The 18,019-nt window shown below is 40.6% G+C and overlaps 1 protein-coding gene across 1 annotated transcript in view; it reads left to right on the plus strand.

Annotated features, from left to right (window-relative positions):
* The first annotated feature begins 1,712 nt into the window (after positions 1-1,712).
* The window catches only part of LOC121442483 (zinc finger protein 431-like), a 35,792-nt gene continuing 19,485 nt past the window's right edge, over positions 1,713-18,019 (plus strand). Inside the window, exon 1 of the mRNA XM_041644077.1 lies at positions 1,713-2,244. Coding sequence (XP_041500011.1) covers positions 2,209-2,244 — 36 coding nt within the window. The 5' untranslated portion in view covers positions 1,713-2,208. The remainder of the gene's footprint in view (positions 2,245-18,019) is intronic.

The raw sequence follows: 18,019 nt of genomic DNA on the forward strand, positions 1-18,019 counted from the left end.
TGCTGGCTTCAGTGCCATTTTCAGCCATGGTGTCTTCATACACTCCAAAGATCATCTTGCTGTTCTGTTTCCTTGAAGCAGAAGACTAACACTTTGAACTAGAACAATCTGCATCCTGTAAGTCTTCCAAGCAGTCAGGCAGCTGAAGAAGGTGGTTCATTGCCACTTTGAATTGCTCAAAACTGGGATGAGCTGTCATACTCTTTCCTAAAACACATGAACTACAAAATGAGATCAAGACACTCAGCGCTTATTTTCGTGTTGATGCGATTCAGCTGTGCAGTACTGTGCTGATGGTTCATTAAGAACATTCTAAATAAAATAGGAGCTACAGACAGCCAAGACCGCTTTGTGTGCCTGGAAATAAATGTCATCGATAGCAATCCAGCAGTCACAGAGGTCTCTCTGGTTGTTAGCTGCTGTGGCCAGAAGAGGGCACTAGACCTTACTCCAGATGGTTGTGAGCCATCATGTGGTTGCCGGGAATTGAACTCATGACCTTTGGAAGAGCAGGCAATATTCTTAACCACTGAGCCATCTCTCCAGCAACAGACGTACCACTTTTGAACTGTGCTGAGGAGAGGGAGTGGGAAAGAGCCAATCAGAAATATGCGTGGCCCAGCAGCCTCCTCCCACGACCACGCCCACGTCGGCGGCCTCAGGCTCCCGGAAGTTCCCTTCCCACCGACTGCTCTGCAACAGCAGGAAGTTACCTAAGCGTGCTCCTGGCCTGTCAATCAACCGCGGCCTCCCGCCTCCACTTTCTTGCCTCGTTTCCCAAAATAAAGGGACAAATAAGTAATTTGGGAAATCGTCTGGAGAGGGGATTCGTCCCGGATACGGGGAGGCCACGGGCTGCACAGTCCACGCCAGGCCTTCGGTCGTGCCCGGGTCAAAGTTGCGCAAATCTCCCCGACGACTGGCATCTATCTACTCACCCGGGCCTTGGGGCGAGCGGCGGGCAAGCGGAGGCGAGGGGCTGGGTTGTGCGGAGACACTCCGGCTGTGCCAGGGACAGCGCTGCAACAAAGGACTTCTGCTGCTGCACAGCCGCCCCTGTCGCAAGGCACTTAGCTGGCGCGCTTACATGGCGACTCCGAGTCTGCCCACCAGTTCGCGGCGGCGTCCACCAGCCTTCCCCACCGTCTCGCCCGCCCAACCACTCCGTGGCTGCCGGCCAGAAGCTCCCGCGGTCGCCTGTTGATTGCAACAACTTTCTGACACTGGCACTGCCTGCAAAGGCGCGGGCGCCCTGGCGGAGGCTGGAGCAGCACTCTCGCCCATCTACCCTGGGTCGCCTTGGCGCTCCTCAGCTGGACGCCACTGGGATCCTCCTGACTCCCCAGGGCTGGATGCTGCTCTCTCCGTGCTCAGTGATCAGACCCCTGTCCCTCAGGGCCCAGCACTTGGACCCGCCGCCACGCTCCACCCTGGACACTCTGGGGACGCTGACACCGTTGTACCCTCTGCTTGCAGCTCGCCTGGTCATGGTCTCCTTTTCCTCGCGCCCCTCCGCCCCTCCTTGCGGGAGCCTTTGGCCTGTGGCCTGAGTCACTTCCCCTGCCACGCTCCGCCAGGCCCACCTCCTGCCCTGGCTCCCTCCTTGCAAGGCCACCTGCCCAGTGCCCTCACCAAGACATCTTGTTGAAATCTGGTTCCTGCTTTTCTTTCTTGATTTTTAGAAAGTACACGTGACAACCAGGAAAAAAAAAAGCACCGTTAGATCATCTTACTTCAGCATGAAACCACAGAACAAATATCCCCCTTTTGTGTCCTTAAATCTCTGCTGGACATCCTTCCACAAGTGTGACAAGGAATTACTCTATTCACAAAGTATAGTGGGCTGTGCAAAATGGTTAGCCACCTAGATTCCAGAAGGAAGGAAGAAGAAGTGCCTACAGGAAGATAGTAGGATCTGCTATTGGATCCAATGGCAAGTGTTATTGAAATGCACATCTCTGCTGATTTAGAAAAGGTCTTTGCCTGATTTATAAAGCAGGGTCAGGAAACATTGTGCTGTGTCTTTAAGAACAGGCTAACCCTATGGGAGGTGCACTTGTCACTCAGGTATCACTAGCCAATCAGGCCCTCCAGGTAACTTGCCAGTCAGAAGTGGTGGCAGGGCCTTTCCTGGTTCCGGCTTGGCAGTGAAGTGAAAGTGGAGCCAGTCGCTTGTGCTGTTCAACTAAAAATCCTCCAGGAAACTGCATGGAGCGCTTGGGAAAGCAAGGAAACCGCGACGTGGTGAGTGAGGGGCTGCTGTCTCTGGACTGGGAGGAACAGATGGTGAGGTGCGGGAATCAGTGAGGTGGTTCCTCTCCAGTTCTGCTTGAGAAACTGCAGCCAGATTCCCAACCTTTCAAGTTCAGTGCGGTGCCTGCAACTCCCTGAATAGGGCAGGCCTCTGAATAATTTTGCACTGTGGGCTGAATCTGCTCAGAGCATTGGGAGCAGGGAGCTGTGTGGAGAAACCTCTTTCTAGGTAACATCATCATACTTTTAGTGCGTTCATGAAAAGCAGGTTGCCAAACTCATGGAGGTCTAGTTTCTCTAGTATCTTCTAGATGTTAAGCACTGTGCATTTTACCTTCATGTTAATTTTATGGAGGTTATAAAATCTTCTATATGTTAGGTAGCCCTCCACTTCTATGCCGTGATGTAGAAGAGTAGAATTGCTAATATAAAGGATTTACCAATGCTTAGAAAATATTAAGTCGCAAAAAGTAGAATTTATCACAGGTAGGACTGTCTCTAAAACACATAAAATTATACGTGTATGCTTGTTGGGCCTCATGAGGCCTGGGCTTGAGGCCCAGTGTAATTTCCTGAGCCAAACTTGAGTTGGCCTGAGGCCTAGTGTAACTTGCTGAGCCTATCTAGAGTATGAAGACCTGTCTCTGCCTAGCTACCTTTAACGTGGCATAGTATTATTGGCCCTAGTTTCTTACTCCTCCTTGGCCCATCCTAGGCTTCTCCCCCACCATCACAACCCATATAAGTCCCTGCTTGATACCAATAAGGGAGTTTCTGCTTTGACACACTCCCAACTCAGTGGGTGTGTTTCTCCTTGGTGGCCATGTTGGGAGGATGGTTGAGTTTTGACTATCATTCCTTTCAGCTCCACAGAGAGTCTGGCAGTTCCCGCTCTGCCCCAGCTCTTTCTGCAGGAGAACCCTGTAGATTGGTGGCCAGGGTAAGGAAGCTCTATCCTGTCAGGAGCTCTTTCTGCCAGAGAACAGGGCATGTGATGACCAGGCCTGTTAGAGATTAGGATACTACATGTTGAATAAACAGGATTTTTCAGACATTTGGCTCCAAACCTTTACAAAGAATCCTTCCCTGGTTTACAACCAGACCATATGCATACCAAAGAACAGGCCTATAACAAGCTGCTCAAGGGGGCATAACAGGGTCACAACCAACCTTAAGGCTTGATGTGCCATTCAAGTTTCATTTTCTCTTAGAGAAAAGCATAGTTCTGCCTGATGGGTAATATGACACCAGGTGACAGCTGTTTGAAAAATAAAACACTGTTGTGTTAAGGACTGGCCTGATCCACTAAGGATTTTATTTAGGTCCTCCAGCAGGGTGGAGGGACATTTTTGGGAGAGAGAATAACAGCCTGGGACCTAGGCTTTGGAAGCTTTCCTAGGGTCTTTATGTATTGACAGTTGAACATAGCTCCTTTGGTAAACACCTTGGGTCAGGGCCTTTGTGGAAATTTTGCTGTAGATCCTGAGAACCCATCAGAGCTATGGTTGTCAATCCCAAGGCCTTTTGATTTTAATAATAATCACTTAAGACCCCATATTCCCCTTGTGTAGCATTGTTTTATTAGCCTTCCCTTGAATTTGTACTAAGTGTGAGGGTTTCTACTGACTTCATTGAAGTCTTTCATTTCCTTCCATTTCCCCCAGGAAGTTGGATACAAGATTGTATTCTTCTTAAGAAACTTACTTGGCATGGAACTTAGCATGTGCAAGAAATCCCCACCCTAGCTTTTATCTTTTCTTTTTCTTTTTTTTTTTTTTTTTTTGGTTTTTGGAGACAGGGTTTTTCTGTGACTTTGGAGCCTGTCCTGGAACTAGCTCTTATAGACCAGGCTGGCATCAAACACACAGAGATCCACCTGCTTTTGCCTCCCGAGTGCAGAGATTAGAGGCATGTACAACCACTGCCTGGCTTTTTTTTTTCTTCCTTCCTTCCTTCCTTCCTTCCTTCCTTCCTTCTTTTCTTCCTTCCTTCCTTCTTTTCTTCCTTCCTTCCTTCCTGCCTGCCTGCCTGCCTTTCTTTCTCCTTTTTCTTTTCAAGACAGGGTTTCTCTGTAGCTTTAGAACGTGTCCTGGAACTAGCTCTTGTAGACCATGCTGGCTTCAAACTCCCAGAGATCTGCCTGCTTTTGCTTACAGAGTGCTGGGATTAAAGGCCTGTGCCATCGCTGCTCAGCTGCTTTTCGCTTCTCTACCTTCTACTTGTCCTATCTTCCTCATCCCCTGTGACCTTCACCATAGGACCCTGTCACCGTGTCAGGTCAGGTCACGGCTGTACTTAAGAAAGTGTTCTGGAAATAACTTTGCTATCTAACCCACCCATCTGCCTGAGTGGCTAGACCTACAAATTGCTTATCTCTTTTAAACTGTTCAAAGTCTAACATGGAGCATGAACACAAAAGACATGTAAGGATGATAGCACATGTGGAATGTAATCTCAGTTGGCTCCTCTTTGAGTATTAGGCAGAGATGGATGTGTACCATCATCAGAGAGATTTTTCTTTGTTAATCCTCTTTGTGTGAAGTGATTTATCAAAAGGAAGGTATATTGATTCTGTAAGTGTTGTATTCCATCCTGTTGGAAAACTGTGTTTGAGACAAGCTCTCTTAGGTTGATTTGGGTGACCTTGATTACAGTCTGTTGCACTAGAGAATGGCTGTGTTGTCCTCTATATTACACCTTCAAAATTCTTAAATTGCATGACTATACCATCTCAGTTTTAAAGTAATCTCTTTGAGTCATTTAGTCAGCTCTCCAGTGCAGTCACAGGAAAAGGATCCACATATGGAACATTGCTTCTGTCTTCTGACCAAAATAGGAGGAAAAATTTTTTTCTGTACATTGCAGGGGAAACAGGGTAGGCAACCAGCTCCTGGAGTCACTATTATGATAAAGGACTTGACTCTGGTCAGGGGAGTGTTTCTGTAATTTCCCAGCGTGTTTTAATTCATATCATGTGAATGAACACAGATCAGTGTGGGTGTACAATTTGGAAAGGTTATCTTGAGCCAATAAATATCGAAGATGTAATTAAGCAGAGATCCTATGCAGATATGTTCAGTCCTGCTTGACACAGTTATGTGAGCTCAGAGGTTTGAGGAACAGTCTTTTGATTTTAACTCTATGTGTCAGCTTACAGATCTCAGCAGACAACTTGTACATATGGGGAAAATCAGTCTATCTCTTATTAATGACATTCCCTCTTCTAGGGAAAGGCCTACTGTTTTTCAAAGTCAGTATACCTATGCTTACTAATCTTAAAAATACAATATTTTTATTATTTTAAAAATCACTTATTGTTACCAATTTTAAATTTCTCCTTTAAATGGATTCCTGCCTTTATCTCTGTTTTTCTTCTCCAATGTTTCTAGGTCATTAATACCTTCAATCCTTTTGTCTCAATTGATGTTGATTATTGATTTCTGTGTAAAGCAATATGTTATATAGTTTAGGTTTGCCTCATATTTTGTAATTGAGAATTGCTTTGAACACCTAACCTTGCCTCTTCTGCCCAGTGCTGGGAAGACAGTTCTTGCAAACTCCTTCCAAACTGGGCCCTCACTAGACAATGAAAAGAAAAATTAGACCAGTTCATATGTGACTTCCAGTCTCTTTATTTTTTGAGGGGACTTCTATGAAGAGGGACATATGCTCTAATTGAGTCACTGAAAACTTGAATCTTACTGAAGCTGGTCAGTAAGAGTGTAGAAAAGGAGAGGTAGGTAGGAGGGTGAGAGTTTTCTTGCTTCAACAGTAGTTGAGATTAGCAATGTGGAATTAAGTAGTCAATTTGAGATGCTGCGTAAATGTCCTGATTGGCTATTTCTTATGGTTCACAGAAACATGCAATTAAAAATCTGTATAAAGGACTGACCTGATCATGAGGCCAATTGTTACAGTTACAGTAGTTCAACCAAAATAGAAGATCTGGGTAAAATGTTGTGACCCTGCCTAACAAGCCTGTTATTTTTCTTGGTTAAGATGTGCATCTTTAGAGAATAGGACTGAGAACTCTTTGATATGCTCTAATCCCTTGTCAGGAACACATTGCTATAAAGTCTGTTTCAACATTTCAAAATTAATTTTGAGATTATAACTCCATCATATCCATATTCTCTTTTCTGCCTCCAAGCTTACCATGACCCCTTATACTTTTCTAATTCATAATCTCCTTTTCTTTAACAAGAGTTGAGTGTGGCCTGTGTTTTTTAGCAGGATTTTCCAGGTATGAGGCAGTGGGTTGGCTAAACTAGACATTGCAGGTATAATGGAATGTGCACACAAAGAACCCTGTGATTAGGATAAGGATCAGGATGTGCTGACAAGAGTAGAAGATAAGGCCCTGTCTATTGCACTGGAAGGTCAGAGCTAGAAGAATGTGTTGCCTGAGTCATTTGATCTTGGGTCACCCAGTAGGGGAGCTGCTAGCATTCTGAGGCACACCTGGGAGGCACTAACCAATGAGGAACTTTGGAGAGTCTGAGCAATCAGGATTACTGGTGATGCTTAATTTTCGGGTTCTTTCTGGGATTCCTCTCTGCTTTTGCTGGAGTGAGTTGTAAGGAAGACAACAAGCTGTACCTTGCTGAGTTTGGCATGTTCAGAGCAGGTCGGCTGTGCTGTCATTTCTGCTGGGAATTGGATGGACCAAGAGCCAGACTGATTATGTGTGGCCATGTGGTGACTTGGACAATGGCCCTTGTCCTGTGAACCTCCCTGTGTATGGATTTCCTGGGGAGTGGGAGACTCTGCAGCCCTGGAATGGGAGGATATGATGCTTGTAGTCCAGTGTGCACACATGAGCACTGCTTTTTGTGTGCAGAGGGGAGACAGATTGGAAAACTGAAGGTCTTCTTTCTAGAAGTTCTGAATTATGGCATTCAACTCTCAGGTTTCTCTCATAAATGTTACAAGTAGTTTAGAAACTGTTAGAAAGATGGTGATGGGATCACCTTTCAGCAATACATGACTAGAATACTGTTAACTTTCTCTTTCCACCAGCCACAGTGGTGTGATTCAGTAAAGTTTAGTTCCAGAGGACAAAAGGAGTTTCTGATCTGCACAGGTTTTTTTCAGGTGTGCATGGAGCTGGGCTGGTCAGAATTCAAATCTCGTACCATAATCCTTCTGGCGTGAAGTAGATTTTAAATTATTCTTCTATGTTGTTTTGGAATTGGGCAATAGTGGGGGGAGGAACTGATTTTCCTTAAACCACAAGGAGGTATACAGGGCTGCAGAACCTTAGCAAGTGATCACCTTCATTTGCAAAGAGATCTGTAGAGCATGGGGTTTTTGTTTTTGGAAGAAATGTTAGTAGATTGACAGAGGAAAAAAAATTAAAGGTCGCTGTGAGCTAATTTTGTGAAAGTTGTGAAGTCTGTATTTATTTAATTTTCATACTGATAGGATCAAAGATAGATTGGTAACATTGGTCAAAATCACACTTTTCCTTCCCAAGTATTCTTTGGTCTTCTGATTAAAAATTGACAATATTTTCATGCCTTTGTACTTGGCTTTTTCTCTATAATCCCTTTATTCTTACATAAATATTGTATATATTTTTAATTGTTGTATCTATGTGGTAAATATAGAAGTCATATTAACCTGTGAACTGTTTTCTCATAATTCCATTAGCATTCTGAGTGTTTCCACTGTGAATGTAGCTTTGTAATCAACTTCCCTGTTATAAACTGTTGGGCATTGTTATTTTATAGAATTCATTTTATGATGCAAATTTACCATATGCAACATCTTAATGTTACTGTGTCATTTTCCCAAGGATCAGTTATTCACTTCTTTATTTATTTAGGCTGTCTTGTTCTTGTTTTTGTTACTCCGTGAAAGACTTTTGGTTTATTGGACAGAAGGTATTATGGGTCTTGATATGTGATTTAGCACATATTCTTTTTTGGGCCTGACCTGAGTTCCATTGCCTACACTCAAATTGTGAAGCTTTGAACTTTTACTATTCCAGATCCAGGGGATCTGAAATCCCTTTTTGTATGTCACTCATAAATATATATATGGAAAACATTCTCGCACATGTATAAACATGTGAAAAAATAACAAACTTGTTTTCAAAAGTGTTTGTGACTTATAAAGAAATTGGGTAAAACAAGTTGCCTTTGGTGTGCACTGCTTCTTTAAAAATCTGTTGTCTTGCATTTTGTTTTAAACAGTTTTCATTTTCTCAGTTTGATGCAGACTTACAGGGCTGTCATTCATCATAGGAAACAAAATGGTGTCAAATGATGATCCTAACAGACATACTTTTCTTTGTCATAAGAGCCTGAGATCCTTTAGTAGTCAAAACTATTTTCTACAAAGTTGAAACTTGAGAAGGCTTCAAGTGAATCTCTCCTATTTTGGTGGAACAGCCCTGCTTGCCCAACCCAGTTTCTTCAATTGGTAAAAGAGAGAATTGGAGTGTATAGGATGAGTGCTGTTAGTGATTCCCTGGAGTTTGATTTTGATTAGAATCTTGTAGTTCTTGTTTAAAGGACCTCAAAATATATTTGTTTGTTTAGTATTAATTAAACAAAATATATTAGTATTTTGTTTTATTAGTGATGCCATCTCTGTTGTTGATTTTATTAATTGTTGTCTAATTATATTGTTCATTTTCTGGAATATGATGATCCCCTCACCAATTTTGTATTTAGGAAATTTCTTATGAGTTCCTAAGTTTTGTTGGTTTGGGAAGTTTCCGTATAGAGATAGTTTTCTCTTTTTGGTCTTAGATAATTGCCTCTTCCCATTACCTGTCATATCTGTGCTTTATAGTTGCTGCTATCTTCATGTATGTGTTTTTGCTTCTAAAGTGATTGATATGATTAGGAAATTGGCTTTGGATCTTTAAAGCTTTTTGATATATTATTATCACTTTTTCCTAATTAACCTCAGCTTTCAACATGACAATGCCTAGATTCATCTGAGCGTACAACAACTGAGAGGGTGCCTAGATCACAATATGTGGCTAACTGAAAGATGGGGGTGTTGAGAGTAATGATAGACACTGATGGCCAAGGTCATAGGATTGTAGTGGGCAATAGGCTCTATAGGAAACCATGGAGTTGGGCTGGTCTGTCTTGAGAGATGTGTGTCAAAGGTTTTTCAGGTGAGTTTCCATGACTCCTGGGAAGAATATGCCTTCCAGTTCCTGAAACATTGATGCATTCCCTCAGGTAGTGAAACATTCAGGCTAATATGTGTTTCTGTATATGATCGCTTAGTAGTCAAGGAATTGTAGAAGTTTAATAGGACCATTGCTCTTACACATTAGTTTTCTGTACCCTGTATGACTTGCAAACTTTGTTTTATCTTGGCAACTAAACTATATTTATTCTGAAAATTTTCATTATCTTCTGTTTCTTATTAAGAATAAAAAATCTAATTGCTCTCCATAAAATAGTCATAGCATCCTCTTACTGTAGTGACTCCAGTCCAAGCCTGAGATTACTTCGGGCTCTATCAATTGATTGGTAAGTAAGCACAGTTGCTTAGAAGACATAATGAAAAATTTAGCGAGGGGTCATTTGTGTGATATTTTGGCCCAAATTTCTTCTTATTCTCTCCATACCCCAAGAAAGTGTATAAGGCAGTATTAAAACGTAACAGTCTGATTTTTTTCGACAAAATATTTCTTCTACTGGATGGTTATTACTGATGGATGATACATTTGCATCAAGAGGGAAAAGGAAACAAGGAGAAAGAAATGAAAAATGAAGTTGGACGTTTCTCTCCTACCCACCAATTTCTGAGTAATCACTCAAAAGCTTATATTAATTATAAATATTTGGCCAATGTCTCAGACTATTATGGACTACTTCTGTCCTGTGGTTACCTTACATCTTGCTTCTCTGGGAGCTCTTAGTGTCTCCATTAATCTGCCATCTTTCTCTCTGTATCTCTGTTTGTTTTTTCCACCTAGCTATATTCTGCCCTGCCATACACCAAAAGAGCTTTATTCATTAACCATAAAAAGCAACACATAATTACACTATATAGAAGAATGCCCCACACCAAATAAGTTTGTATTTTGATGAGAAAAAAAATAACACTAGGTAGTTTCAGATGGCAATATGATGCTAAAAAAGATTCAGGGATTGTCAAGTATTTTAGCTCCATTAGAAGGAAGAATCTTGCTCTACATTTGAAGCCTATGAAGGTGCCCCCATCCCTCTAAGTCCTTATTTCATGAAAGAGTACACAAAGTAATTCCTTGTCCCAGGAGCAACATCATACATACTGCACGAAATTTGGTCTAGCTTGGTAGCATCCATTATATTTTGTCGGGATAACATATGTTGTACTGATTCTGGAAACAGAAAAGATGTAAAATGTAAAGGTCATGGATTCTTCTGTGGTCAGTACATCACTGTTGTACCCATCTATGTTTGGCCAAGTCAGGGTCCCAGTGAAGAGATTGTGAGAGTTCATTGCATGAAGCAATGGAGATGAAGCTGGGTTGCATTTGAAACCACAGGATATTGAGATACCCAAGCAATGAGACATCTGTCATGGCGAGCTGCATATGGGGAGTAAAACTTGCAAACGAGTAAAATATATGAGAACTTACAGAGTGTTGTGTGATATGTTGGTCATATTTTGCTTATAAAGCTTGCTTGGAGTCAGAGAGCAGAAATAGCTATTAGCTGACACAAAAACATAGAGGTTTACAATACTGTGGAAAGATAAGCGACATAAAGTATCAAGGTGGGGCTGTTAGAGAATATTGACCTTTTGTGGATGGAGGAATGGAAGAGGTTTGAATCACACCAGTGACTACTCTGCTGCTTCTCTAATCTTTCAAGTTCTTTCCCCTGATATCTAAATCCCTGTATTTTCTTGATAAAGATTCATTAGTTAACACTTTGTCTGGCACACTGAAAGACGTGCTTAATAAGCAGCAAGGGGTAATTAAGATCCCCAGAGATTGATTTCACTGCAGCTTATTGACTTGAAATATTTCAAATTCTAATGAAAAGGAAATTACACCTAGGGGGAAATCTTGTGAAATATTGTTTGAAGATGTGTTACATTCAGTGATGCTGTGGAATATTTGTTTAATGATACAAGAATATGTTGCATTCTTTTATGATGCATTTATTTAATTCTATGAAGCTGTGTTACTTTGCCTGCCTAAAACACCTGATTTGTCTAATAAAGATCTGGATGGCCACTAGCTAAGCAGGAGAAGGATATGTAAGGCTTCCATGCAGAGAGAATAAATAGAAGGTGAAAGAGAGAAGAACTAAGGAGGAAGAAGAGGCTAGGAGGACAGCAGGGACACAGCTGTAAAGCTGCACAGCCAGCCAGGAAGGAAGAAGTAAAGAAAAGTATTTATATTAGAGAAACATGAAAGACCAAAGATGAAATGTAGATGAGATAATTTAAGTTAAGAAAAGCTGTATGGAAAGAAACCAAGTTCAGCCTGGATATTCATATATATGAATAAGTTCCTGTTTGATTTATTTGGGAGCTGGGTGGTGAAACTCCAAAAGAGCAAAGAAGAAAAAAAAAAAAAACAAAACCAAACAGCTACAAAATGGAGTGTCCTTTGGGCATGTGCCCCAAAACAGTTTAGTAGAATCCTGGCGGTTGATCTATTCCCAGTTTTCTGAGAAATTGCCATTTTGATTTCCACAGTAGCTGTAAAAGTTTGTAAAAGTTATTCCCCATACAAGAACCAGAGTGATGTAATTGAAGTGTTGATCAGCTCATGCCAGTCTAAAATTTAAGAATTTTTCAGTGACTTGAAGTTCTTAGGCCTGCTCGTATCCAAATACCCAAGTTGGTTCATAATTCCCTGCTACTCCAGATTCAGGGAATTTGACATCCTCTTCTCTAGTATGTCACTTGTATATACATGGAAGGCATTCTCTCTCAGACAAAGAGAATATACCAAATGTGTAGATAGAATTGTTTTTCAAAAGTTCTTATGACTCATAAAGCACTTAGAGCAAAACATATTTCTTTTCGTATATAACATAAATCATATACTGTTTCTTTAAAAGTCTGTCATCTTGCATTAGGTTTGGAAAAGTTTTCATTTCCTCACTCTGCCACAGACTTACAGGCAATCATCTGTCACAGTAACAAAATGATGCCTAAGTGATCTTAACAAATGTCATTTTCTTCATTATAAGTGAATGACATTCTTTTGATGATCAAACTATTTTGTACAAAGTTAAATCATCAGAAATCTTTCAGTGACTCTCCAGTTTTGTTGGAACAGCTCTCCTTGTCCATTCCATTTCCTGTTATTAGCAAAATTCACAACTGGAGTGCACAGAATGAATCCTGATTAGTACTTTCTTATGGTTTAATTTTTATTAGTATCTTGTTGTTCTTGTTTAAGTGACCATATGTTTGTAGGTCTGTCTTTGTGTATTGTTTTGTCAGTGGTGTTATCTATGTTGCTGATTTTATTAATTATCATGTAAGTTTGTTGATATTTATTGAGCTCTACATTTTTCTCTGCTCCCCTCCCTGCCTCTCTCGACTCCTCTTCAATCCTCCTCCAAGGTCCCCATGCTCCAAATTTACTCAGGAGATCTTGTCTTTTTCTACTTTCTACTTCCCGTGTAGATTATATCTATGTAAATTTCTCTTACTGTCCACATTGTTGTCTAAGATCGCTGGGATTGTGTTTTGTAGTTTGGCTTTCTTTACTTTATGTTTAAAAACCACCTGTGAGTGAGTACATGTGATATTTGTCTGTCTGTGTCTGGGTTACCTCACTCAAAATAATGTTTTACTGCAAAATTCAAGCTGTCATTTTTTCTGTGGTATAGTACTTCATTGTGTAAATGTACCACATTTTTTCTTATCCATTCCTTGATTGAGGGCCATTTAGGTTTTCTAGGTTCTGGCTCTGACAAACAATGCTGCTATGAACATAGTTGAGTACATGTCCTTGTGGCATGATTGAGCATCCTTTGGATATATACTCAAAAGTGATATTACTGGGTCTTGAAGGTTGTTTCCTAATTTTCTGAGAAATTTCCACACTGCATTCAAAGGGGTTGTACCAGCTTGCATTCTCACCAGCAATGCAGAAGTGTTCCCTTTCCCCCACAACTTGTCCAGCATAAATTGTCATCAGTGATTTTGATCTTGGCCATTCTTACAGGTGTAAGATGGAATTTCAGAGTTGTTTTGATTTGCATTTCTCTGATGACTAAGGATGTTGAATATTTCCTTAAGTGTCTTTCAGCCATTTTAGATTCCTCTGTTAGAGTTCTCTGTTTAGGTCTGTACTCCATTTTTAAATTGGATTATGTGATCTTTTGGTGTCCAATTTCTTGAGTTCTTTGTATATTTTGGAGATGAGACTTCTGTCTGATGTAGGGTTAGTGAAGATCTTTTCCCATTCTGTAGGCTGTCATTTTGTCTTGTTGACTGTGTCCTTTCCTTTACAGAAGCTTTTCAGTTTCAGCAGGTTCCATTTATTAATTGTTTCTCTCAGTGTCTGTGCTGCTGGGGTTATATTTAGGAAGTGGTTCCTTGTGCCAATGCATTCAAGTGTACTTCCCACTTTCTCTTCTATGAGGTTCAGTGTGGCTGGCTTTATGTTGAGGTCTTTGATCCATTTGGACTTGAGTTTTGTGCATGGTGATAGATATGGGTCTATTTTCATTTATTCTACATGTTTAATATCCAGTTATGCCAGCACCACTTGTTAAATATGCTTTTTTTCCCATTTGATATTTTTTTGCTTCTTTATCAAAGATGAGGTGTTCGAAGATGGGTGGATTGATATCTGCGTCTTCTATTTGTTTCCATTGGTCCTCCTGTCTGTTCTTATGCCAATACCAGGCTGTTTTCAGTACTGTAGCTCTGTAATAGAGTTTGAAGTCAGGGATTGTGATGCCTCCAGAAGTTCTTTTATTGCACAGGAATCTTTTGACTATCCTGGGCTTTTTGCTTTTCCAAATGAAGTTGAATACCATTCTTTGAAGAATTTTCTTGGGATTTTGATGGGCATTGCATTGAATCTGTAGATTGCTTTTGGTAAGATTTCCATTTTTACTATGTTAATTCTGCCTACCCAAGAACATGGGAGGTATTTCCAATTTCTGAATTTCCTCTGTGTCTGTGGTTATGTCCCCCTTTTCATTTCTGATCCTATTAATTTGCATATTCTCTCTCTGCCGTTTGATTAGTTTGGATAGGGGTTTATCAATCTTGTTGATTTTCTCCAGGAACCAGCTTTTTGTTTCATTGATTCTTTGGATTGTTTTCTGTGTTTCTATTTTGTTGATTTCAGCCCTCAGTTTGATTATTTCCAGTCTTCTACTCCTCCTAGGTGAGTCTGCTTCTTTTTTTTCTAGAGCTTTCAGGTGGGCTATTAAGTCTCCAATGTGTGCTTTTTCTGTTTTCTTTAAGTGGGCACTTAGTGCTATGAAATTTCCTCTCAGGACTGCTTTCATGGTGTTCCATAAGTTTGAGTATGTTGTCTCTTTATTTTCATTGAATTCCAGGAAGACTTTAATTTCTTTCTTTATTTCTTCCTTGATCCAGGTGTGGTTCAGTAGTTGACTGTTCAGTTTCCATGAGTTTGTCGGCTTTCTGGGGATAGCATTGTTGTTGAATTCTAACTTTAATCCATGGTGATCTGATAAGACACAGGAGGTTATGAATATTTTTTTGTAACTGTGGAAGTTTGCTTTGTTACCCAGTATGTGGTCAATTTTCGAGAAGGTTCCATGAGCTGCAGAGAAGAAGGTATATTCTTTCCTATTTGGGTGGAATGTTCTATAGATGTCTGTTAAGTCCATTTGATTCATTACCTCCATTAATTCTCTTATTTCTCTGTTAGGTTTCTGTCTGATTGACCTGTCCATTGGTGAGAGAGGAGTGTTGAAGTTTCCTACTATTAGTGTATGCGGTTTGATGGCAGCCTTGAGTTTTAGTAATGTTTCTTTTACATACGTGGGTACTTTTATATTAGGGGCATAGATATTCAGGATTGAGACTTCATCCTGATGTATTGTTCCTGTTATGAGTATAAAATGTCCCTCTCCATCTCTTCTGATTGATTTAAGTTTGAAGTCAACTTTGTTAGAAATTAGTATGGCCACACCTGCTTGTTTCTTAGGTCCATTTGCTTGATAAACCTTTTCCCATCCCGTTACTCTGAGTAGGTGTCTGTCTTTGTGGTTAAGGTGCGTTTCTTGTAAACAGCAGAATGTTGGATCCTGTTTTCGTATCCAGTCTTTTAGCCTGTGCCTTTTTATAGGTGAGTTGAGTCCATTGACATTAAGTGATATTAATGACCAGTGGTTGTTAACTCCGGTCACTTTTTTAGTAGTAGAGTTTGTGTGTTTCCCTTCTTTGAGTTGCTCTGGTGAAGGGTCTCTAGATGTCTGAGTTATTGTGGTCATTGTTGGACTTCTTGGTTAGTGATTTCCCTTCTATTATTTTCTGTAAGGCTGGATTTGTGGCTACATATTGTTTAAATTTGTTTTTATCCTGGAAAATTTTGTTTTCTCTGTTTATGGTGAACGAAAGCTTGGCTGGGTATAGTAGTCTGGGCTTGCATCCATGGTCCCTTAGTTTCTGCAGTACTTCTATCCAGGACCTTCTGGCTTTTATGGTTTCCATAGAGAAGTCAGGTGTAAGTCTGATAGGTTTACCTTTATAAGTAACTCGGCGTTTTTCCTTTGCAGCTCTTAAAATTCTTTCTTTATTCTGTATGCTTTCTGTTTTGATTATTATGTGGCGAGGGGATTTTTTTTTTTTTGGTCCAGTCTATTCGGTGTTCTGTATGCTTCTTGAACCTTCATAGGTACATCTTCCTTTAGGTTGGGAAAGTTTTCTTCTATAATTTTATTAAATATATTTTCTGGACCGTTGAGCTGCACTTCTCCTTCTTCTACTCCTATTATTCTTAGGTTTGGTCTTTTTATTGTGTCCCATATTTCCTGAATGTTTTGTGATGAGAGTTTATTAGACTTGCTGTTTTCTTTCATCAGTGCTTTTATTTTTTCTATGGTGTCCTCAGAAACTGAGATTCTTTCTTCTATCTCTTGTATTCTGCTGGTTATTCTTGTTTCTGTAGTCTCTATTCGTTTACCTAGATCTTCCATGTCCAGCTGGCTCTCTGTATGTGTTTTCTTCTTTGCCTCCATTTCATTTTTCAAGTCTTGAACTGTTTCCATTATCTGTTTGATTGTTTTTCCTTGGTTTCCTAGGGTATCATTCACTGATTTACTCAATTCTTCAAACTTTCTGTTATACTTCTCATCCATTTCTATAAGGGCAATTTTTACATGCTGTTTAAGGGTGTCAATTACTTTCATAAAGTCAATTTTTTCTACTTCTTCTTGATTGAGGTGTTCATGTCCTCCTGTTGTGAGGTTGCTGGGTTCTGGTGGTTTCATGTTGTTTTTCAGATTGTTGGGTGAATTCTTGCATTCGCGCCTGCCCATCTCTTCTTCCGAATGCTCCCCTATGGATCTTCTTTTACAGTATCAGGTCTCCTTGCCTACTGATGTACCTTCCCAGTGATGGCCCTCCCCAGTGATAGCTCTCCTGGTGCTCCAGTGATGTCTCTCCTGGTGCGGAGATCAGATCTCTGTGCTGGTTGGGTAGCTTGTAAACAAAGCGCCTACCTTGCTTGCTGCAGGCAGGATATTGAAACAAAGGAGCTCCTGCCGCCTCAGTTGCCCTTGGGATTTGGAGGGAAGGGAGGCAGAAGGGGGGAGGGTTCTGGATGCAGGCTGTGTGGGATAGGAAGAGAGAGGCAGTATATTGGGAGTATAGGCCCAGCAGGAAGCCCAGGAAGTATAGAGAGGATGAGGAACGTCTGAGTTCCGTGTCCCGAGCTGCTGCTGCGGGTCCAACACTCACCCCAATGATCTTTTTGAGAAGGGTCCATGAGGTGCTGAGGAGAAGGTATATTCTTTTCTGTTTGGATGAAATATTCTATAGATGTCTGTTAAGTTCATTTGAGACATCACATCTGTTAGTTCTCTTCCTTCTGTGTTCATTTTTTGTCTGACCTGTCCAGTGGTGAGAGGGGAGTGTTGAAGTCTCCCACTATTAGTGTGTAGGATTTAATATATGATTTAAGCTTTAGAAGTGTTTCTTTGACATATGAGGGTGCCCTTGTATTTGGGGCATAGATTTTCAGTATTGAAATTTCCTCTTGATGGATTTTTCCTGTGACTAATATGAAATGATCTTTTTTGTCTCTTTTGACTGATTTTAGCTTGAAGTATATTTTGTTAGCTATTAGGATAGCTACACCCGCTTGTTTCTTAGGTCCATTTGGTTGGTATATTTTTTCTCAACCTTTTACTCTGAGACAATGTCTGTCTTTGAAGTTGAGATGCGTTTCTTGTATGCAGAAGTGGCATGGATTCTGTTTTCTTATCCAATCTGTTAGCCTGTGCCTTTTTATAGGTGAGTTGAGTCCTTTACATTAAGGGATATTAATGATTAGTGGTTGCTATCTCCTGTTAATTTAGTTTTCATCATTGGTGATGTTAATTTGTGCATTTTTTTCCCTTAGTGATTTATTGTAATGAGATCATCAATTGTCTGTTTTTATTGGTGTAGCCATCTTCCTTGGGTTGGAGTTTTCCTTCTAGTATTTTGTATAGGGGTGGGTTTGTGGCTATGTATTGGTGAAATCTAGATTTGTCATTGGATATCTTGTTTTGTCCTTCTATGGTGATTTTCAGTTTTGCTGGGTATAGTAGTCTGGGCTGGCATCCGTGGTCTCTTAATGTCTGCATAG

The sequence above is a fragment of the Microtus oregoni genome, unplaced genomic scaffold (genome assembly GCF_018167655.1).
Source record: "Microtus oregoni isolate MIOR12 unplaced genomic scaffold, Mior012 000002F_ref0000024, whole genome shotgun sequence".
NCBI lineage: Eukaryota > Metazoa > Chordata > Mammalia > Rodentia > Cricetidae > Microtus > Microtus oregoni.